This window comes from Nannobrachium achirus (genome assembly GCF_963921795.1).
Source record: "Nannobrachium achirus genome assembly, chromosome: 10".
In the NCBI taxonomy this organism is placed as follows: Eukaryota; Metazoa; Chordata; class Actinopteri; order Myctophiformes; family Myctophidae; genus Nannobrachium; species Nannobrachium achirus.
This window is the reverse complement of record NC_137819.1, coordinates 36,188,654-36,212,845: the sequence shown is the minus strand read 5'-3', so window position 1 is coordinate 36,212,845 and position 24,192 is coordinate 36,188,654. Positions and strand designations below refer to the sequence as shown.

At 41.3% G+C, this 24,192-nt stretch overlaps 1 protein-coding gene across 2 annotated transcripts; it reads right to left on the bottom strand.

The window, feature by feature from the left end:
• Positions 1-1,701: 1,701 nt before the first annotated feature.
• Positions 1,702-21,686, bottom strand: LOC308292632 (uncharacterized protein). Of its 2 annotated transcripts, none has more exons than XM_080735024.1 (24): positions 21,634-21,686; positions 19,322-19,534; positions 19,032-19,195; positions 18,334-18,514; positions 17,358-17,561; positions 16,964-17,111; positions 16,441-16,556; positions 15,509-15,674; positions 15,235-15,338; positions 13,746-13,820; positions 13,258-13,425; positions 12,463-12,597; positions 11,252-11,347; positions 10,159-10,239; positions 8,008-9,934; positions 7,824-7,916; positions 7,657-7,731; positions 6,485-6,577; positions 6,318-6,392; positions 5,785-5,874; positions 4,625-5,452; positions 4,409-4,507; positions 3,117-3,158; positions 1,702-2,615 (listed from the first exon to the last, which is right to left on the bottom strand). In XM_080735024.1, the coding sequence occupies exons 2-24, from the start codon at positions 19,514-19,516 to the stop codon at positions 2,389-2,391; spliced, it is 5,382 nt and encodes a 1,793-aa protein (XP_080591150.1). In that variant the 5' UTR covers positions 19,517-19,534; positions 21,634-21,686; the 3' UTR covers positions 1,702-2,388. The 2 variants fall into 2 exon arrangements, with proteins under 2 accessions (XP_080591150.1, XP_080591151.1); XM_080735025.1 differs by having other exon boundaries at positions 19,370-19,534.
• Positions 21,687-24,192: the final 2,506 nt, after the last annotated feature.

Below are 24,192 nucleotides of genomic sequence, written 5' to 3'. Positions count from 1 at the left end.
ACTGCGCCACATAGCGGCTCGGCGGCGAACAGCAGCCTTTATTAAGGCTAACTTTTTTTGAATACAGTGAATGGACAATTTGCTATTGATCCTTCTTACCAATCAGTTGTTGCGTTTTGAATACACTTTGAATTTGCCCAAGGATGTGTGCTTAAAACGTCAAGATTTTTGGTATTTTGTAGCTAGGCCTACAGCCATGTCTTAAACCCAGGACCTTTGGACATGCAGACTGCAGAGAGCATCTCTTCACAGTGACAGCGAGCTATAGTGGTGATCCTTGATCAGTCAAATAGATGTAATAGATTAATCACAAAAAAGCCAGAGGATTGTTTCCATTTTGACAAAAACACTTTAATTGCATAATTGATATGTATTTTGTGTGTATCGTTGTTAAAAGCAAACTGTGACTCAACAGCCAGCATGGTGGCTCAGTATGATAGGATGCTCTAAAGGTTGTAAGTTCAATCTTCCTGCATCTTTACTCAGAAGCATGCTTTAAAGCAGGGGTTTTCAAAGTGGGTGACGGGGCACCCTGGGGTGCCGCGACAGCAGTCCAGGGGTGCCGCGAGATAATTTGATAACATTTGGAATTTATTTGGACACTTGAAAAAATATTTAGTACCATTTTAAACTTGAAGTACAAAGTTATTTTCAGTCAGTTCTAACCAAAATGGCTATTATCTCAACGTTTTCCTCGCAACATAATCACTAAAATATCATTACTGTATGTATGGTATAAACCTCAAAACTAGTGAAAACAGCCGATCTACAAGCACACAATTGTGTGCTTGTAGATCGGCTGTTTTCACTAGTTTAGTACATTTTTAGATGATAAATACAAAACGTATGGTTTTGGACATACAAGGTTTCCACCCGACATCGATGATATGCTATAAATATAAGGTGCTGGGAGTGAAAATTAAAATGTAGGGGTGCCTCGGATTAAAAAAATATTCATGGGGTGCCCTGAGACAAAAAAGTTTGGGAACCCCTGCTTTAAAGACTGAGGACACTATCTTGCAAGGCACCTTATTATCCTATATGCCTAATCTTATTAGGCATTTTTGTGTGTTTTGAAAAACATTTTAAAATAGTGAAAATAGCTTATGTACGCGTTAAAGAGCTTGTACATCGGCTATTTTAGCTATTTTATTATTTTTCAAATACAAAGGGATAAGGCCCGTGCAGGATAGGGGCGGGGGGGGGGGGGGGGGGGGGGGGGGGGGTTGAATGACACACAAGTCATTCACTTAGTATTTTTGATGTTAACATTGAAAAATTCACAGGTAACTAGGCTACAGTAGGTTAGGGACTTGAACGCAGTGTTGTTTGAGCATTAGTCGACTGCAGTCCAAGACTTTGTTTTCCAGGCCAAGGACCCCCGTCCTACACATTTTATAGTTGTATTGCAGATTACAAATGTTCAATCATAAATAGTTTCACTGACTATCTGTGTTGTATAAATTAATGTTTGTATTGGGAGTCAGCAGTGCTCTCATACGTATCCACTACTATACATCAGTGACCTATAGATAGAACTGGGGTTGCTACAAGTCAACTGTGAAGTGGGGCCTGGCAGACAGAGCAGGATGCAAGTGTGGCGAGCCTGAGCAGACGGCAGTCAGAAAACACCCGTCTCCTGTACAAACCACCTTCAGAGGCTGGCTTCTTCCAAGTGGGACCAGAGACAAGGGTGTAGCTTCACGACACCGAGTCTGACATTTGATGATACATGAAAGTAGAATAAAGAAAACATTTGGGGCAAAATAACACTTCTCTTGCCAACACTCATCTGATGGTTTTAATGTTTTTCACACAAGACAGATTCAAATGGCGAATCTATGACAGAGTTCACACACTCATATAAAAAATAAGAACTTAACTTTGATTTACAATACCGAAGACACATATAAAGCAGTGACATGATAACTAAAATATACAATGTAAATGACCCCCAAACCTGTACAACTCACCCAAATCCCACTGCTTGATGTATTCTTTGTCATACTCGGGTGTAGCACTCTGCACATTTTCATGCAATGTAATTTATTGATCACACCCAAGGTAGGCTGAACAATATCCTCATAATTACATTGTTATATTACAGAGTCATAACTTGTGACTGAGATGTATTTCACATTGAAATGTCAGTCATTCCTGTCCAAGCACCTTTACTAAAGAAAGAGACTTAAATGTCCGAGTTGCTACAGTGTCTCCTTCTCCACTGTTGTGTTCCAGGTTCTGTGACTGTCTTGATTTGGCTCAGGCACGGTGGTGGTACTCTTCTTCTCGATTAATCTTCTTTTGTCAGACCAGTGTTGTAGGCATGTTATCGCCTTTGAAACAATCATGTCTGATTTAAAATTTAAACTGATCCATCCATAAAACTCACTTTGACTTTTTTATGCCCCTGTTCCTCACAAAATCTCGTATATTTTGCACAGTTCTATGTTTCAGAGTAGCATATTCAGCATCTCTACACTCTCTGCTCTCGATCACTGTAGCAAGTTGACCCTTGGAAATGTGCACTTTGAAGTGCTTCATGACAGCATTCACTTCTTTCTCTGTCCATTTCATTTTCTGCCTCTGCTTCTTCTTCTGCTTCTGCTTGCCATCTGCAAAAATACAAAAATGTTTTTGTATTTTTGTTGGTATTTTTGTAATCTGTTGGTTGTTATTTTGTGGGAGGCATGGCTTTGTTAATTCTAGGGTTGTATCGTATTGGCATATTAATAAGGGCTTGAATAAAGACATGGCATAATTAATAGGTCATTGAATGCTAAGTAATGATGGATAAGGTATGACCACTGCTGCTTGACAATTGCATGAAACTGAAATGGAAATAACTCGCCTTCCCGTGCTCTCCACGATAGCTCAATAGTAAACATTGGAGGTTGTGTGGGGGACCCAGGTTTGAGTCCCGAGTAGGATGTTAAAGTTAAAGATTGCAGATTTAACTATTTGTAGCCTATAGCCATAAATGACTAGCATAAACAAAGGAAATTGTCAGGAGGGAATAAGTCAAGATATCAACCCTTGATGCAGCAATGAAATGTATTATTCTGAGTTAAATAATAGCAAAAGCTAAATCTGTGGTATTTGTTCCGATACATTACCTCTGGAGCTGCTGACCTCATCCAGTTTTTCTGTGTGTTTTTCTAGAACATTACAAGAAAGGGCAAAGGGGTTTGTTATAAGTTACATGTCTTGGGAGAGACAGTGATACATCATACTGTACATGATTTAGACCATATAATAAGTCTGGAAAAATAACTCCTGGGGTGGGTCATGGATCTCACTTAAAAGAGCACATCCTCCATTTTGAACCTCATCTTCATATGGCACAACTTTCACTAACTCACTACATGTCACATTGTTGGGGTGTGGACAGTTCATAAACATTCCTACCAATGATATTGTTGATGTGTGGATTCTAATCTAAAAGAAAACTAAGTCCCCTTTTTTCCTGGAAAGGTCTCATGCTGAAATAGAAGCCACTGTTTTGCATTAATTACATGACTTCAATGAACTGGTTCGCTCAACTCGTTGTAGAATTTGACGTATTTCTGGGTATCTTGGGTGCGGAATTCGGGATAACATAAGAAGAGAAGCAACCCGCACTCACGTTTTCAATCATTAAGAGCATTAGTTACACATATTCACTCAATATGGTCTGCAAGTTTCTGAACTGTCCACAGCCCTCATCTGAGACAGACAGAATAGACAGAAATGGTACCATCACATAATGAGCATTAGTGAGTGAGGACCACTTATATGATGATATGACGAAACCATGAGAAACCCAAAAGATGAATTTGGTCTCTCCAGGACCCAAACTTACAAAAATACATCATGACTTAACCTCTTGTAATGGATGCAAGCTCTGCCATTTTCACTATATATCAAAACATTTTCTTTTCTTTTCTTTCTTTTCAATCCATGATGGAATAGTTTGATTTATTGTGTTTACTTTGAAAAACAAATTACACATTTTCTTTTCAAATTTTTGGAGGAAACTCTTGAAATTCTGATGGGAGAGGGACAACTATACTCACAACGCAAAAATGGCACATTGCCCACTTTATGGGAAAGACTGGTCTATGCTATTTATTACAAGTTGTGAAAGTTTGGCGGTTATTGTTTTCTACTGGGGTCTGTTTTGCATGGTATCTATATATCAGGACAGGACAAGTTTTGTCAAAATAACAGCATCACAACCACGCAAGATGCAGTCACAAAACCTTATATGTGTATGGTTGAGACCACAAGAGGCAGAGTTAAAAGATAGGTGTGGTCTGAGCAAGGGTGCTGGAAGTAAGGGGTGAACAGACGTTATCTTTCTGCTGCTGATACGATTTATTTCCTTAAGACTTTTACAACCTGCTACAACATTGTGCTCATTACATACCCTTTAGTTGAACAGGCTGAACAGGCTGAACTGATTCTTCATCCTCATCATCATCACCATTGTTTGCAGTGTCCCAAGCCAGATCTGGTTCTATTTCATCTTGAGAGAAAGGTCATACATGCATTAAGTATATTACTCAAACACTGTGTCTCTCACAAACACAATCTATGTAAAGCACACAACAAGTTTAGATAATACATTAGCTTCAATACATACCATCAATTTGAATGTCATCAAGTGATTTTCCTTGGAATTTCCAAAGATATCCATGCTCCATTTCTTGTACTAGCTTTGAGATTTTTGCCAATTCTAAAGCTCCTCCTGGCAGCTGATAAAAGTCTCTGTTGGCTTGGATGTAACAGCCCAATAAGGTGGCAAGTTTGCAAAGCTCGTAGTTTTTGAGGTTGAGAATGTGGAAAAGTGTTCCGGCGTGCTTACGAAAGTATCTAGACCTGAGACACACTGGACCCTGTGCACCGCACTCTCTTGCAAACGTCTTAATGCAGTCCTGTCCGTTGAAGTAGCCATGGCCCTTTGGCGGAGAAAATACTAAAGGATCAATGGTCACAGGAACACCACATGTAACTCTTTTGTTTACAAGCAGCATCACTGCACTGTCAACTTCAGGGCTTAACAAAATGGCAACTTTCCTGCTTCCACGTAATTTGCCTGCTGTGACGTCTACCCTGCTGAAGTGTGTGCACAGCTTTTGCTCAAACTCTGACAGGACAAAAGCTGTGTCTGTGTCACGGACCTCGGCCCAGGTCCTTTCCATGAAATCCTTGATGGTCATTTCAGAGACTTCACTTGCATGTTGTTTGTTGAACATGATTATTTGTGGGAGTGTCACTTTAGCAAGGTCTGAGTATGCCTGTGGGGAGTCCTCTCTGTTCAGGTGTTCAAGCGCCTCCGCCGCTTTCTTTTCTAGGTACCGGTACAGAAGCTGTACATCAAGTGTGAATGGAACGGTCAGCGGTCGTTTGTTGAGCCGAGTAGAGAGAGCAACTTGAGGAGTATGCAGTTCTTCCATTTGTTTTGCTTGTCCTAGAAAAAGGCAAAAGAAAAGTAGTTTTTAAGTACCGGTATTTCGATATTTGATATTCATTCAAATTTGATCTTCCCATCATACATTAATCTAGACTAGAGAAACACAAACTTGGTTCTAGTGACTCATACTGCCCTTCTAAAACGGGAAGAGGCCGTGTTTCTTTCAATTACTTTTTTCATTTATTTCGATTTTTTCTTTTTTTTTTTTTTTTCATTTCTCACCCTAAAAATGATTAAAAAAAAACGTTTTAAACATTATTGAAGAAAAAAAGGAAAAAAAGAAAACATTCATGGAGGGGAACTTAGCTTAGATTGTTAGAGTACTGTACCATTATTTGTGGCAATCGTGGAACCGGTAGAATTAGTGTTCCGCTGTGAATAGCGGCATGAAGGCCAGTCGCTCTCCATGGCACCATTTGCTAATTAGAGGAGAAGGATATGTTGGATTCAAGTTAATGTGCAATTTCAGACATTTAACCACTTAAACCCTTAATACATGGTAAACTTGGCCTTTGGCTCTGAACTTGTTCAGCTCTTTTTCCCCTCTACACCAAATCTTGTTCGTGGAATTCTTTGACGAATGTTCCACTAAGAATAGCAAAGGTTCAAGAGGTTAATGTAAAACTTTAAAAGAAAAATAGAAATGAATACAGTGTATGTGTGACTGTGTGTGTGTGTATACACACAGTCACAGTGTTTTTTAGATTCAGTGAGATTCAGACCAGGAGCACTCGTTTTTGGGCACGAGGTGGAGCAAGCAGCCGCCTCCTTCCGGGGACTGCCCATAATGTTAACTACAAAACGAGCGCTCCGGTCGCAATCTCACTGGTACCTCAAAAACACTAAAATATACACTTTTTACCTGTTGAAGTGCTGGGCTCCTCCTGTGGGGATGTGGTGGGCTCAGCTTGTGTTAAGTCCATCGTTCTTCTTTTTCCTAACATTGGGTTAAAGTAATATAATTCCACTGCAAGTGTGGTTGACAGTTGTTCTATCAATTAATTAAACATTTTTGTGTTTATTGCATACCCTCAAGCTGAAGGGGAGTCAATTCTTCATCCTCTCCCTCATCACCACTATTGTCTGCAATGTTCTGAGTTGCAATATCTGGGTTTATTTCATCTTGAGAGAAAAGCAAAGGTATACATACATGTTACTAAATCACAAATATGCACACATTAAGTTTAGATAATATGTTAAATTGCACACATACCATCAATTTCAAGCTCATCAAGAGAGTTCCCTTGGAATTTCCTAAGATGTCCTTGTTCCATTGCTAGAAATTTGCTATTTCTAAGGCTGCCTCTGGCAGCCGATAGAAGTCTCTATCGGCTCGGATGTCACAGTCAAAAAAGGTGCCAAGGTGATAAAGCTCGTTGTTTTCAAGGTTGAGAATCTGAAAAAGTGTTCCAATGTGCTTTCGATAGTATCTAGATCTGAGAAACTCTGGACTCTGCGCACCGCACTCACTTGCACAAATCCTAATACAATTTTGTCCACTGTAGGCAGATCTGTGGCACTTTGGCTTGGCAAATACGAAGGGGTTACTCTCATAGACATTGCATGCAATTATTTTCTTTACAAGCAGCATCACTGCACTGCAAACATCAGGGGCTAACAAAGCTGCAACTTTTCTGCCACTTCTGCCCATAATGTCTACCATGCTGAAGTGTGTCAGCTTTGCCTTTTGCTCAAACTTTGACAGTAAGCCAGCTGTGTCTGCGTGGTGATGAGCCTGGACCCTTCTCATGAAAGACTTGATGGACATTTTAGAAATTTCACTTGGATGCAATTTGTTGAAGAAGCTTATTTAACCACTTAAACCCTTAATACATGGTAAACTTGGCCTTTGGCTCGGAACTTGTTCAGCTCTTTTTCCCCTCTACACCAAATCTTGTTTGTGGAATTCTTTGACGAATGTTCCACTAAGAATAGCAAAGGTTCAAGCGGTTAATGTAAAACTTTAAAAGAAAAATAGAAATGAATACAGTGTGTGTGTGACTGTGTGTGTGTATATACACACACAGTCACAGTGTTTTTTAGATTCAGTGAGATTGAGACCAGGAGCACTCGCTTTTGGGCACGAGGTGGAGCAAGCAGCCGCCTCCTTCCGGGGACTGCCCATAAGGTGAACTACAAAACGAGCGCTCCGGTCGCAATCTCACTGGTACCTCAAAAACACTAAAATATACACTTTTTACCTGTTGAAGTGCTGGGCTCCTCCTGTGGGGATGTGGTGGGCTCAGCTTGTGTTAAGTCCATCGTTCTTCTTTTTCCTAACATTGGGTTAAAGTAATATAATTCCACTGCAAGTGTGGTTGACAGTTGTTCTATCAATTAACTAAACATTTTTGCGTTTATTGCATACCCTCAAGCTGAAGGGGAGTCAATTCTTCATCCTCTCCCTCATCACCACTATTGTCTGCAATGTTCTGAGTTGCAATATCTGGGTTTATTTCATCTTGAGAGAAAAGCAAAGGTATACATACATTTTACTAAATCACAAATATGCACACATTAACTTTAGATAATATGTTAAATTGCACACATACCATCAATTTCAAGCTCATCAAGAGACTTCCCTTGGAATTTCCTAAGATGTCCTTGTTCCATTGCTTCTACAAGCCTTGAGATCTTTGCTATTTCTAAGGCTGCCTCTGGCAGCCGATAGAAGTCTCTGTCGGCTCTGATGTCACAGTCAAAAAAGGTGCCAAGGTGATAAAGCTCGTTGTTTTCAAGGTTGAGAATCTGAAAAAGTGTTCCAATGTGCTTTCGATAGTATCTAGACCTGAGAAACTCTGGACTTTGCGCTCCGCACTCACTTGCACAAATCCTAATACAATTTTGTCCACTGTAGGCAGATCTGAGGGGCTTTGGCTTGGCAAATACGAAGGGGTTACTCTCATAGACATTGCATGAAATTCTTTTCTTTACAAGCAGCATCACTGCACTGCAAACATCAGGGGCTAACAAAGCTGCAACTTTTCTGCCACTTCTGCCCATAATGTCTACCATGCTGAAGTGTGTCAGCTTTTGCTCAAACTTTGACAGTAAGCCAGCTGTGTCTGCGCGGTGATGAGCCTGGACCCTTCTCATGAAAGACTTGATGGACATTTTAGAAATTTCACTTGGATGCAATTTGTTGAAGAAGCTTATTTGTGCGAGTGTCACTTTTGCAAGTGCTGAGTATGTCTTTGGGGAGTCTTCTTTCTCCAGGTTTTCAATTGCCTCAGCTGCTTTCTTTTGTAGGTACTTGTACAGAAGCTGTACATCGTGTGTGAAGGGAATGGTTGATGGTTTGTTGTCCTGAGTAGGAAGAGTAACTCGGGGTCGGCGAGTGGGAGCATGTTCTGCCCATCTGGACGAGAAAACCTTCTGAAATGTCTGTACCTCCTCTACTGCCTGCTCATCATCACCTGCCTTGGCCTTATGCAGGATAAGGTCACTTATCTTCATAAGTCCACGCTCCAATTTCAATGCAAGAGTTGGATTCTGATAGGACTGGTTCTGTTCATCGAAACCCGAAACCTCTTTCATAGCCTCAATAACTCTGTCAACACTGTTAGCTTTTACAGCATCCTCAATGGAAAATGATGATTCCTTCTTCTTCAAGGTTAACACAAGTCTACCCAATGCTCTGAGTGTATCCCTGGTTCTATCAGGGACAGTTTTGTTGGGATCTTTACCATGCTTGGCGGCACAGAGGTCCTGAGCCAGTTCTAATATATGAACATCATTTTGAACAGCAACTGAAATCTCATCTTGTCTCATAGCTTCAAGGAGTTCAAGCGTTTCAGGGGAATATTGGCCATTTAATTTCGATTGCGCGATAACGGCACGACCCAAAAAATGATGCCCTTCTAAGACTTCGTCAGTCTTAGAAGGGCATAAAACCACATGCCTCCACAGCGAACGGCGGGAAAACATGGCTTTACAATATGGACAGGTCACAAAGTGTTCACTCCTGTAGTTTTCTAACCCTAACCCTTCTTTCGAATTCTTTTGTGGTTTCTTTTTCAACTTCAGTTTTCCACTTTGCGTGCGCAAAACCTCTTCATTGTGTTTGTGATTTCCATTGTTTCGTAAAATATCAATTAACCTCTTCCTTTCCTTAGAGTTCTTACGTAATGAGAAAGCTTTAGCGACATCAGGTTCTGTCTCTTTATGCACCCGTTCCAGGTGGCGAGAAATTTTAGTTTGTGCTTGCCCACAAAAGTAACAGTAGTTTTTTGTGGTGTAAATGTGTTCTTCATTCTCTGTCACGATCTTCTCCTCAACAGACTCTGTGACTTTTCGTACTTTCCTCAGAGAACGAAGCCGCTTGTTAACAGTCGACTTTCTCAAATGAGGAAGCCTCTGCTTGCTAACATCAGACAAACTAGTGCTGCTGTCAGAATCATTGCCTGGTTCTGGTTCACTGTCAGGCATATATTCTTCAGAGCAGGATTCTTCAGAGCTGGAAGTAGTTGGGTCCTCTGCCTGTAAATGAACAAGACAACAAATTGACCTCACACATCCAAGAACAGAAAAGGAACATGATAGCCTGCACACTGTATATCTCATTTGCCGATACGTATAATTCTAGACTGAAGCATACAGTAGGTGCACAAAATGTCAGTAGCTGGATGAAATTAGCGAAGGGGAGCCAAGGGTGCAGATATTAGCCGTGGCCGTTTATATTGGATATATTTATTTGTACTGACATTCTTCCTCTTTGGTGGCCTTCCTCTGGGCCTCTTTTGGGGTGGGGATGGGCTCCTGGATGCTGGGTTGGGCATGTCATCCTGAGAAAGGAAAAAAACAACAACTTGAAGCTTGTTCTTTAGAGCTGTAAGACAGGAGGCAGCTGTGTCCGCTGGCTAAATATGATGAACAAGACACCAACGTGATTGCACACATCCAAGAATCCTTCTACATATGTAACCAATGTTAAGGACAGAAAATGAAAACCTGCACACTGTAAATCTCTTTTGCAGATTTAATTAAAACTCCCAGAGTTCCATTTAACTCATTTACTGCCCCAACCCGAGAATCCAGAGAAATAGCCGTTGGTCCAGGCTGCCCCGGCCCGAATGCAGGGAATTTGATTTGATTAGATTTTTTATAAAAACAATCCTAAATCGGATCACCGATTCGCAGTGCCTAAGTACCCCAAAGATAGTGCTTCCGGTTTGGGAACAGAAATGGAACCAGATCTGCATTTTTGGCCAGAACAACCACAGATATAAAAAGCTAGATACCTCATCCGCCGCTGCATTTCATTGACGCGACTGGTAAAACAGGATTGGTGAAATGCATAACTGTGGAAGGCACTCTGCCCCTGCAGATGGAAAGAGGGAGTCCCGCATATGATTGGAAGTGTCCTTCAGAATTCTGGAAGCTTGCCAGTCCTTTCTTACCAATGCCGGAGGAGGCGTCTACCTTTCTATCTGTACGGGAACAACCCATTTATCTGTGACCACTTCCTGCCTGCGTGTACTTCCTATGTTAACAACACTGCTCCTAGCTCAGCAACGGTAGCATTGATTAAGATGGGGTCTTTTGTAATCGTGAACGGCACAGCGTGCACACGGATCGTGCACAATCCGTGCGTGATGGACACACACGCCTAGCCTGGAGTTGCTCAGACTAATTCACACACTGCGTGGGCCACCAGAGGGTGTGGAAGTCTGTCTGGCCACGCAAGGCTAACACATGCCCACGTTAAAAGGTATAAAAAAGTGACTAGACTGAAGTGTAGGTGCACAAAATCTCAGAAACTGGGAGCAAAGGGGAGCCAAGTGTGCAGAAATGAACCTTTATATTGGATGCATCTTTCCTCTTCGGTGGCCTTCCCCTGGACCTCTTTTGGGGTGGGGGTGTGCTCCTTGGGGCTGGGCTTGGCATGTCATCCTGCAAAGTGTATAAAAGACAACTACTAACACTTTCTCTGAATGTAAACCATTTTCAATGGACGCCAGCTGATGCCCAACACTTTGAAAAACGAATCCTTGCTGTTAATCAGTCCTGTTAATTAAAGGAGTAGTGACTTATTTTCTATAAATAACAGTTAAGTTTTTGTCGCATTCCTGAACCAAAGATTTTATTTGATGGTCATCAAATTATACTCGAAGAGTCTCCTGCTGGAGACTCCACCAGTCATCAAATTACTCTAATAGGAATAAAAAATTTAATTAAAATAGAAGCAGTGCTCTTATGAGCACAGGTCTCCACCAGGTCAGGTAGGTCATGGTGGTACTAAATGTGAAAAGGGTGCCATGTCTTCTTTGGCCTTGAACGGCAATGTGACGCTGCATGCATGATTTGAGGCATTTTGTTCCAAAAAACTGGTGGCGCTATAACAGGCCAATGTGAAAAGAGTGGCATTTGTTGCTTGACCTAGTGGGAATGTGCATGCAGAATTTCTCTGTAATCACAAGCTGCGTTCATAATTTAAGTCATTTTGTTCAAAATGGTCCAGTCCTGCAAACTTTGGAAGCCAGTTTTAGCCAATCAGGATGGAATATGGAAAATCGGACAGATCCATATGGACTGTACTGTCTACTGATTCGCGGAGTACTGGCCAAAGGTTAGTTTAGCAAAAATCGGCCTCCTGATGGTGCTAGAACAGGCACATGTGAAAAATTGGGGGCAGAGGTTCTGAATTGGTATCCAGGGAGTGTGTGTGCAGAGTTTGGCAGCGACCGGGCCAACGGCGCCGAAGATTAGCTGGTAACGGACGGACGGACAGACGGATGGACGGACGGGCGGCGGTATAGGGGCGAAAACATACTCTCCCCCATGCCTTCGGCTGGTGGAGACAATAAAATAAATCAATGCTTTGGTCATTGTGTTGCTTTTGTACCTGCTAGAGTGAACGCAACAAAAGTGTAGTGGATGAATCATGAATTAGTGTCAATTTCAATATTACAATATAATAAAGTATGCTGTAATAGAAAAACAGACACCATATCAATATGGTCAATAACATCTAGTCTAGTTTGGAGGCGGAATAGACTCAAACCTACCCTCTCATCTCCACTGTCCATAGTCTCATTGTCCATCGACAAGTCATCAGAAGACTTTGGGACTGTTGGTGTATTTTCCAAAGTACACGTTCCAGTAAATGATTCATCAGAGCTGAAAGCTGCAGTGTCATCCAACTGGAAAAATGTAATGAGAATTTTTCAGTTGAGTTTCCACAAGTACTACAGTAATAAATCATCTCAATGCCACCACAATATATTAATACTTTGTCTGGATTCACAAGGGCTCTAAAGCCCCCCTCTTGGTTTTCTCTGTTTATACAGGCACATGTTTGCCGGAAATAGCTGATCTATAAGCTCACAACATGCCTCTTCAGCTCTTTGGTAAACAGAAAGTGCATTTTCAGGCTGGAATAATAATTGTATTGAATATGGAGAGAGAACTCATACAGGATTAAAGAAAAAAAGGGACATTTTAATTGATGACAGAGAAATTAAATTGGAAGAGGAACACTACAAAATTGAAGTTGATAAATGGGTAATCTCTCCTGATTGGATTAAATTGGCAACCCATTAAAGTTCTCATAAAAAAGCAGGTGTTGTCATGCATGCCCAACCCCAAGCACCTAATAACATCTGGGTGGCGTTGTTCCGACGTCTCAATACTCAGATGTTGCGTTCGTTCCACTCTCCCCATTACCTAACCATAGGCGTTGCCACATAATAATGTAATGAACCCTAGGCGTAGCCACATAATAATGTAATGAGACGTCAGACTTTCATAATTCTCCGATAACATCTAGCCATGGTTTGCAATGGGAACAGTATAAAACGTACTTCCTCAGTTGCTTTTTGCACAAGCTTATTCTGTGCAGGGATCTCCTCCGCAATGCTTTCAGAGATCCTTTCAGAATCACTGTATTGTGCACTGTCAGGTAGGTAGTCTCCACCACAGGATTCGTCTGAGTTGTCAATCTCTGGTTCTTCTGGGCCTCCACAGAATGCCTGTAAATGTACAGAGAATGAGTAAAACATCTGTGTGTGAGCAGTCTTCCCAGATGCGTGTGGTATTCTGCATGTCCCTGTCACTGCTAACCACTATTGGGTCTATGGGAGGATGCAGACAACCATGCGTCTCCATCAATACACTCGACATCGCCTGCCACTTCTTTTCACCTGACAATTTCACAGGGATGGCATTGTGTTTGTTGGAGCCCCAGTCTCCCCAGTGGTGGGCAGAAACTTGTGCCACCCAGATGCCAAACATAGTAATATTTGAGATTATATGTCGGTGATTGGCATTAGAACATGGAAAGGCGATGTACCTGATCATTCCCTGACAGGGAAGTCGTAGTAGGGCCATTGTCCATTTTTGTTGATCTTGATTTCTTAGTGTATTCCTGAAAATGTATATACATAAACTTATACATACAGTATGTATAACGCACATTATCCCTGCCAATACTGATCCATTACAGTTTGCATACTGTGCTAATAGATCAGTCGATGATGCTATTTCTCTCGCACTACACATTGCCTTGAAACATCTGGAGAAAAGGAACTCTTATGTCAGACTACTCTTCATAGATTATAGCTCTGCCTTTAACACGATTGTACCATCTAAGCTTGTGTTGAAACTCAGGGGTCTTGGTCTTGGCAGTAGTATCTGCAACTGGCTGTTGACTTTTTGACAGGCAGGCCACAATCTGTACGAATAGGGAACAAGCATTCATGTAAGATATTGACCAGGACTGGAGCGCCCCAGGGCTGCTGCCTCAGTCCCTTGTTGTATAGTCTGTTCACCTATGATTGTGTTGCCAGGTGTGGCAATAATTCTATTCTCAAATTTGCAGATGACACCACGGTTATAGGACTAATATCCAACGATGATGAGAGGGCCTATAGGAGGGAAATTGAAGAGCTAACCCTATGGTGCCAGAATAACAATCTCTCTCTAAATGTTAGTAAAACAAAAGAGATCATCGTTGACTTTAGGAAGTCTAAAGTGAATCACAGTCCCTTAACCATAAATGGTTCACCTGTAGACATAGTGGACAGTTTCAAATTCCTGGGTGTTCACATAACAAACTCACTCACATGGTCTCAAAACAGCGAAGGTATCCTTATGAAAGCGCAGCAGCGATTGTACTTTCTGAGGCGCCTCAGGAGATTTGGTCTGAGCACCAAGGCTCTTGTTAATTTCTATCGCTGTACCATAGAAAGTGTTTTGACAGGATGCATCACAGTGTGGTTTGGTAACGTGACTGTTCAAGACAGTACACAGTTACAGAGAATTGTGAAGAGAGCTGCCAAAATCATTGGCACAGAATTACCACAGCTACACACAATCTATAACACACGCTGTAAGAAAAAGACAGAGAACATCTTAAAGGACAGCTGTCATCCCGCCCATTCCCTGTTCTATCTCCTCCCATCCAAAAAACGTTACCAGAGCATCAAATCTCACACCACCCGTTTCAGTAATAGTTTTTATGCTCAAGCAATCAGGTTGCTTAACGAAGAGATGGAAGCGAGACGTAGGTAGTCATGTGCAATATACGCAGTTTTTATACTGTACACTGTTACACTGTATGGTTGTTTTGTTGTTTTTGCGTTGTCCTGGGTGACCTGTTGTTGTCTTGTTTTTTTTGTGTGTAATAAGGCTGAGAGTGCTCCTGGCACAAGCATTTCATTGTATGTCTATACCTGTATGGATATGCATTTGACTAATAAACCTGAACCTGAACCTGATGTAGGTGAATGTGAGGTAGATGAAGGGACAAAAAGATAATGTGTACAGCCGTGCACACATACCTGTACAGGCAGTCTGATAGGCTTTGAGGAGAGCAGATTCATAGGCACTGGCACGAACACAGGAAATGGGACAGGCAAGATGATCACCTTGGGGAAGTTGTCATCTGAGGGAGAACACATGTGAACCGACATAATTAGGAGTGTGAAAATAATAACACTCTCCCATTGTTTGCTTGTGGGGGGGGGGGGGGGGGGGTGTAACTGTTTCACTGTAACATTCAGTGATTCGGTATGTGGACTAAAAGACGATTGCCACGATGCGCTTGCATTATACCTGTCTGTGCCTCTTTGTTGACAACCTGAGTTGTACAGGAGACTCCTACATCCTGAACCATTGGTTTACAGAGGATGGCTTTGTTCTTCATAATCTTGCAGGAGGAGGAGGTGGTGGAGGAGGAGGAGGAGGGAGGAGAGGTGTTCGTTGCTTTCAGACTGCATGTCTAAAGTATAGAGAAAATACAGTAGGACATACTAAATTAGACCAATTACAATAAGTGGTGACACCACCCTCTGGGACTAAATCTGTACTGTAAATGTAAACTTAACAAGGCAACCTAGAGGTGTGATTAGCTGAACTGCTTCAGCACACCTGGTAGACAAAGTGACATACAGACATCCTATTCTATCATTTCTGCAGTTAATTTCTACTGTTAAATGAAGAAAACTCATCTATTTCTCTCCTCGGTGGGTTGACCATGCAGGGGATATGCAGGGAGCGAGGAAGTCGATTCTTTAATATTCCAAACTTTAAGATGGTTATTAACATATTTACCATTGGCTACGGGATTAGTAGTTACGTTCGCAGTTCCCCTGGCTATGGGATCTATAGTTGCGGTGTAAAGATGCAAGCACACACATCCATTTTGAATGCCCAGGTACAGGACAAACAATTCTACAAATACATTCCGCACACCTGTAGAATCTCTCTATATACACACACACATACACACACACACCGTATATACATACATACATACATACTGTACACATGCTTACTGTGTGTAGTCTATAAAATGTGGAAGCTTTAATTACAAAGTGGTGTCAGCAAGATCCAACAGTAGCACTCAGTGAGCTACAGTGACATAAAGACCAATCATAACAACATTTATGCAGTTATGTGGCCCTTCTCATGATTTGTCCGGGCTACTCCTACCAGTACTTATACTATGACTTAATAGTTTTTATTTAACCAGCTGAACTGCCTACCTGGAAAGCCATGGCACAGGGTAGAGAGCAAAAGTTTTTGATAGATTCATCAGACAGGGCCACATGGTAGGTTGGTAATGTGATCTTACTACAGTTGTCACACGGATATGAGACATCTGTATAAGGAGACAACATTAGTAGGTTTAGACAGGAATATTCGTATAACTCTTTTGATCAAGACAGGGTGAAAAAGATAAGTAATTCTATCATTCCCCATTTAATTCACAGTTGCGGAATGTTGGCAGGCAGCATTCTAAGAAACACCAAATCAAACATCATCAAAATCTGAATTGAAATATTCAGGAAATTACAACTAGTTAGCTTGACATTTTACTTTGCATGTATGGTGCATGTGAATAAGCGTGCAAGTGGTTAAGAGTAGGCGATACACCAAGAAAGCAAATCTATTTTGGCAGGTGATTCCTCACAAAGCAGTTGGTGGTCGGTAAGAAACCAACACAGAGAAGCAAAGCAAGAGGCAAAGCATGGATTTTGACTGAGAGGCTGGTAGAGTTACTGGTACCTGACATACTGGCCAACCGGATCTTATAGGCCATCACACAGCTCTTGGTACATAAGAGGGCAACATTGCCGTCGCTCTTAACATCAAACATATCTGATGTCTGCCTGTAAGTCTTGCAAATGTTGCATGCACTCGGCGTCTTGATTTTCTGAAATAAAAAGGTAGAGGAGACATTAGGACCAGTTTGTACACGAAAAATGTGCAAACAAACATTTAGTCCTTTTTAGTCTTACATTCAATTGGAAGGGCAATGAAGAGAAGTGTACGCGTAGTCAATTTACTACCAGTAAGACTCCCTATTTAATATCACCCTGTGACCATCCATGTCACTGTTCTCGGTGGTACAACATAGATGCAGCACAATTATTTGAGATAATCACATAGTTTTCTGTACCTGTTTGAATGTGGTCAGGCATTCGTCACTGCAGAGTGTTATGTTCCCATCATGCAGGTTCAGAGTGATTATGTTCTTGAAGCAGCAGGAATCGCAGTTCACACAGTAAAACACTGTCAGGTTTTTAGCTGTACGGAAGCGTACAAAGCAGTCATCACTGCACATCTTGTGGACAACGCCATCCAAAGTTAACTCATATTTGCTCTGCAGAGGAGAGATAGGAACAGTGGTGTTGTGATATATGAACACATTGCTGTTTTTAATATTACTTTTAAAGAGGGGTTGCCATAGTTTTGTACTTTTTCTGTTTTGTATGTGTCTATGAAGTTAACATTACTCTTAATAGACCACCGGGTGGGGTTATAATGTGCAGATTTGTCTTCCCTGTGTATTTTTGTTTACTTCCTGAAAGCCTCGGAGTCAAAAGGCTCAGTCGAAAAACACAGTTTTAATGACATCATATACTCATCCCCTCCCCTTTTACCATTCACCCAACACTGTGGGTGTGAATAACTCCAGCTGGGTCACCACCTACCTAATAACCAGGCATACTTAATGCCACATAAAAACAACATTTTATGTCTTTCTGTACACTTTTTTTTTTAAATAAATGCCTTCCTAACATAATTATAAAAAAATTCATGGCATCCCATCTTTAAAGCATTGCTGCTGTAATGACTACACAGTGCTACATACAGTATGTGATGAGCTGCATTCAGACCATTGGGCCCCTGTATATCATTTATATTATTATTAATTTGTGTATACCCATACAGTCATCATTGGTAAACCACATAGAAACTAAAAGCTTTGTACATCTTCCCTTACAATGCACTGAATGAAGTGTGTTTTTTGTACATTGTTCCCTTAAAATTCAGTTATTGTTTTGTACAATGTTCCCCTACAATGCAGTGACTTTTGTACAATGTTCCCATTACAATGAATGCAATGATTGTTTTGTACAACGTTCCCTTACAATGCAGTGTTTGTTGCACAAGCTGCAGAGTGACTGTGATGGTTCTGGCCGTAAGGCTACTTTATTGATGATGGTTCTCTTGTGGTTGAAGGCGGAAAGGCAGGTGTGGCTGCAGAATGCCTTTGTGGTGCCTTTATCGTCCACAGGAGCTAAAATCAAATCCTGCGGGCGCTCTATCCACCTGACAGAACATGGGATCAGGAGAGCAAATTTGAGGTCGGAGAGAAGGGAAACGCAAGATCCAAATGAAAATCTAAGCACGGAGAAGCGTGACATGTTGGTTTTTCATTCTGGAAGCATGACAACAACAAAGACCTAAACAAACATAGCAATGATCTCTCAGAATTATGTTTTCTGCATCTCAGACTCCAATTGAGCATCTCTGCAATTAACAACAGGTGTTATAATAATTCAACACACACGCGCACGCCGCACGCACACACACACACACACACACACACACACACACACACACACACACACACACACACACACACACACACACACACACACACACACACACACACACACACACACACACAGTCACACACACACATAAAGGAGGCGTTACCAAATTTGGGAATTGTCAACAGCAGATGCAGATTTCAATTGCATTGTTTTTCAACACTTTGTCAGCTGTGTAAAATTCCCAACTATGCACTTATGATAGAGCCCACAGTAAACTAAACAGTACTCACTTAAAGCAGTTGTGGCACTCCCTTTTGGCTGGGTTGGCTGCAGAAAGACATGGAGCAGAGCAGAAGAGGTCTGGGCAGTGCTTCCTCTGGTAAACTGTCCGGCCTTCCACCAGGGTTTTCTTACAGTGTGAGCAGGATATGCACACATCGCTGCTCTGGTCCTCCTGTCAATATCACTGACCTATGTTACACATACCTGGACTGCATGCTTCTATACTTGTACCATCATTGTATTTGCTAATTGTTATGAACAATATTATCAAGACATAGTTTTGGTTTGTATTCTGTACCTCTGCAGTATCGTCATGCTCTTCTTTGATGAGGTTTGTATTCTGTACCTCTGCAGTATCGTCATGCTCTTCTTTGATGAGGTTTGTATTCCCTGCCTCTTCAGTATCGTCAGGCTCCTCTTTGATGCTTCTAGTTCTCGCACAGCTAGACGCAGTAGACGGCCCCTCTTCCACAGACTCCGAGTCGTCATCCATCTTTAGGCTTAAGCAGACCTAAGAAAGAGAGCCAATTTGGAATGTGAACTCTTGTCACAAACTGCATAACGGAACAATCAATGTTTATTTACTTTCACTTATTATAACCTCTTAGCTAATACGCATTTAAAGCTGCCTGCAATCCATAAGTTTCATGTCCTAACTATGATTTGAACTTAGACTTGAGTCAAAAAGATAACTAGGGTCCAGAACGGCGCTAGCCAAGCTCATACATATCATGGACATATGGAAAAACATACACACAAGGTCAAATGTTGAAGCTGTAGGCACCACTAAAAAACTTTTTTCTTAGTCATGTTTATCTGCCTTTATTTACTGTACGTATATCTGCCTAACCCTACTCTCCTAACACTGATGATTTGTCCTGCCTTATTGCCTATGTTCTCAGAATCAGAATGCTTGTTACATTCAAAATCCTTTCTGCCCAAGTCAAAGTTGACTTAAAAGCACTTTCTGCCCAACTTAGTCATTTTGGAATGTAACAAGTATTCTGATTGGCTTATGGAATAGGCAATAAGGCACAGTGATGCAGCAGTGTTGAGAGTAGAGCTAGGCAAAATAAAAAAAATTGATCAAAAAGTGAGTTGGGCAATTATGCTGAGGCTAACGATGTGCATGTCTATGGTCCGATATGTATTTGATCGTAGATATCTAGATATCTATGGTAGTCTTGACAGAGTCCCAAAGCTACTTAGTTTGAACCTGTGTGGGAGATCAAACTTGTACCTCTAAATACACAGGTAAGTATAAAGCACCTGCTTGTTTGACCACCTGCCTGGGGAGATTGCACTGACAGACCTACAACATGGAGCGCATTGGGGCGGCATAGCTCAGGGGTAGAGAAACCGTTATTAGAGCACGAAGGGTTCCCAGTTCGAATTCGGACTCCCCCTGAGTTAATGTCGTAGAGTCCTTGAGCAAGACTCTGAACCCCGGCCTAGTTGCTCCCAGTGAGTAGGTTGGTGCCTTGCATGGTTTCCTCCACCACCGGTGTACGAATGTGTGTGTGAATGGGTGAATGTAATGCACAATCTATGTAAAGCGCCTTGGATAAAAGTGCTATATAAATGCACCATTTACCATTTTATCTCCAGGCAGGACTATTTGTCTAAAAAATGTAGTCTAAATCTATGGGGCAACATACTACTGTGAGACATACCAGATCATCTGACAAAAAATGCTGTTATTTCTGGAAACAGAAAAGTGCTTGTGTTTACCTAAAGGCCAACCGCCAGTCGACAGCAATGCAACTCCTTTATCGCTTTATCCCCATTCCCCAATGGCGGTTGCAAGGAGCTGCATTGGTGTGGACTCTCGAGTCTGGACTGGCCTTAAAACTCTTTAGTTGCACAGAGACGGAGTTGGTTGCCATTCCTGAATTCGGCGGGGGTGGGGTCTCCTGAATTTTGACCCATGTCCTGCCATGCATGCTTCTTAATTGTAATTTCTCCTGCATGGATTTGATGGATTTCCGTGGCAACACGGGGGAAATCTCGCTTCACGTGTCATTTCTCCTGGATTTGGTATCTAAATCACCAGAACACAGGAAATTACATATAGGCTATGTGTTCAAAAGTTTCTGGGGGAGGACCCGGCCCCTGACCCCCGCTTAAGGGTTGTGGGCAGTGCATATAATCATAGTGAGATATTCACTTACAGTAGTGAATATTATTAGTACATGGGTCTTACATTGCTTATCAAATCAAATTCTGTACAACTTCTTGCGTTGTAATTGTTGAAATTGTACCCATTATTTCCAATGCAAGTAAAGCAAGCCAATCCTAATACAGTCCTACGCCCCCCCTCCTGAATTTCTGACTGTCCAATTATGTTGGCAACCCTGTTATGTTAGTATATACCTGTATATAGTTGCATTGGTGCAATCTGCACTTGAACTGCAGTTCAACAGAAAACATTACATTTTAAATCATTAGTGAATCAGTCAGCCCGCCAGAAAAAAAACAATAAAAAAAAAACATGTTCACATTTAGCTATAGCTATTAGCTCCTAAGTTTTACTCTCCCCTGCCTGGACATTTGAGACTATTATGTGTTAAGAAGCAGCAAGTCAATGATACACGAGAAGGTAATAACTACCTAAGACAACCGTCGCCTGAAAAGGCTCCCAGTCGGTACAGTCAGTGAATGAGTTCTGTTTCGAGAAAGGAAGAAGCAAGGCTGTTTATTGTTTACACAGCGTAGAGATGTAACCTCGCATCACCAGGCTTTCCGCTGTAGAGATGGGTCGTTCGTGAGCGAATCGAATCTTTTGAACGGCTCTTTGAAATGAATTATGGGATCCGGTTAGCAGTATAGGGAGCCGTTCCTTTCTAATGAACAGTTTGTGAAAAAAGGACTAAACAACACTGCAATGTACTGAACGTAGAAATACTCTGCCACTTCGAAGTTCTGAATTAAAATGTACTTGAGTAAAAGTACATAAGTATTGGTGTCAAAATGTACTTAAAGTACTACTTAAAGTAGCCTACTAGGCCTACTTAAAGAAAATAAAGTATTCAGCAGAATGTCACGTTTCCCAGGTTTTCCAATGAATGAAATTTAGAAGAACAATCATTTGAAAATAGCAGATCTTCAATGCATCGCAACACGATGCATTGTGAGCTTGTAGATCAGCTATTTCCAAATGGCAGAAATGGCCTAGGGTGAAATTCAATTCAATTCAAACGTTGAATTGATTTGTAATTCTCAAAAACTCCTAACTAAAACGAGTCTTTTGAACGGCTCTTTGAAAGGAACGGAGAGCCAGCTCACTTCAGAGTCATAAATCCCATCACCGTCCAGAATGGAAAAAATTAAAATAAAAAAGCAGGACTGATGTTCACGCACTGCGCCCCATAGCGGCTCGGCGGTGAACAGCAGCCTTTAGTAAGGCTAACTTTCTTTGAATACAGTGAAGGGACAATCCACCACTTTGCAAATCCCGCCCCATTCTGCCCTGTTACTATGCTGGGACATATGACCCTGGGCAGATTGTTTTTATAGTGGCAGTGAATGGGATTTTTTTATGTTTTCATAGCCTCATTACAGCTATATAAAGTACCAAAGGAAAAACATCTAGGTGATATTAATAAAAAGGGAAGACAAAGGTACAGTAGTTACATTGCAAAACAGGGGGTTTACCCGAAAATAAATGTTTTAATTAGTTTAATCCCAGTGGGACAGAATCCTCTTTGCAGATTCTTTTATAGTGGTAGTGGATGGGATTTTTTTTCCCTTCATAGCCTCATTACAGCTATATAAAGTACCAAAAAAAACACATCTACGTGATATTAATAAAAAGGGAAGAAAAAGGTACAGTAATTACATAGCAAAACAGTAGTTTTCCCCCGAAAAATAAATGTTTTAATTAGTTTAATCCTCTGGATCAGAGATAGAAAGAGAAGCGCATTGCATCTTGGGTACTAGGAAGAGGACAGAGAGAATGTTTCTCCTCACATAATAGGCTGGCTTTTCGTAATTCTGCCCATTTAAATTATATGTACCCAATCGTGACTCTTAGACCATTGATAAGGTCCATGTGAACTAGTTTGTTGAAGCTTATTCGTTATGATGAGCGAGATCGCTTGACGCTTGCCGTCGCTATCACCGTACCGGCCGATCTCCGTGTCGCGCACTGCGGACAGTTGTTGAAAGCCACATTCAATATTCTCCACTGCACAAACTCCACCCCCGATAGCAAAAAGTGAATGTTTTTTTCTGGTTGGCCAGTCAGGGAGTCTCAGGGACCAATCAGAAGGCTGACAAATGGTGAATTTGCTATTGATCCTTCTATGACGGGTGTAAAGGCTGGCTTTACCATTCAGTTGTTGCGTTTTGAATACACTTTGAATTTGCCCAAGGATGATTTAAAACGTCAAGATTTTTGGTATGTCTTAAACCCATGCAGGACCTTTGGACATGCAGACTGCAGTGCAAAGAGCATCTCTTCACAGTGACAGCGAGCTATAGTGGTGATCCTTGATCAGTCAAATAGATGTAATAGATCAATCACGAAAAAGGATTGTTTCCATTTTGCTCCATAAATATTCAAACATCTAAAGTAAACAAGCACAACAATGATTTTAATTGCATATCTTGTCTTGATATGTATTTTGTGTGTCTGTGTGCCTTTTTTGTTAGTTGAAGAAGGCAAACTGTGTGATAGGATGCTCTAAAGGTTCTAAAGTTCAATCTTCCAGCATCTTAAAGACTAAGGACACTATCTTGCAAGGCACCTTATTATCCCATATGCCTAATCTTATTCGTCATTTTTGTGTGTTTTGAAAAACATTTTAAAATAGTGAAAACAGCTTATGTACGCATTAAAGAGCTTGTACATCGGCTATTTTAGCTATTTTTACTTTTTTTCCAAATACAAAGGGATAATAAGGGATAAGGCCCGTGCAGGATAGGGGGCCCTGGGTATACTACACAACACACAAGTCATTCACTTTAGTGTTTTTGATGTTAACATTGAAAAATTCACAGGTAACTAGGCTACAGTAGGTTAGGGACTTGAACGCAGTGTTGTTTGAGCATTAGTTGACTGCAGTCCAAGAGTCTTTGTTTTCAAGGCCAAGGACCCCCGTCCTACACATTTTATAAAGTTGTATTGCAGATTAAAAATGTTCAATCATAAATAGTTTCACTTACTAT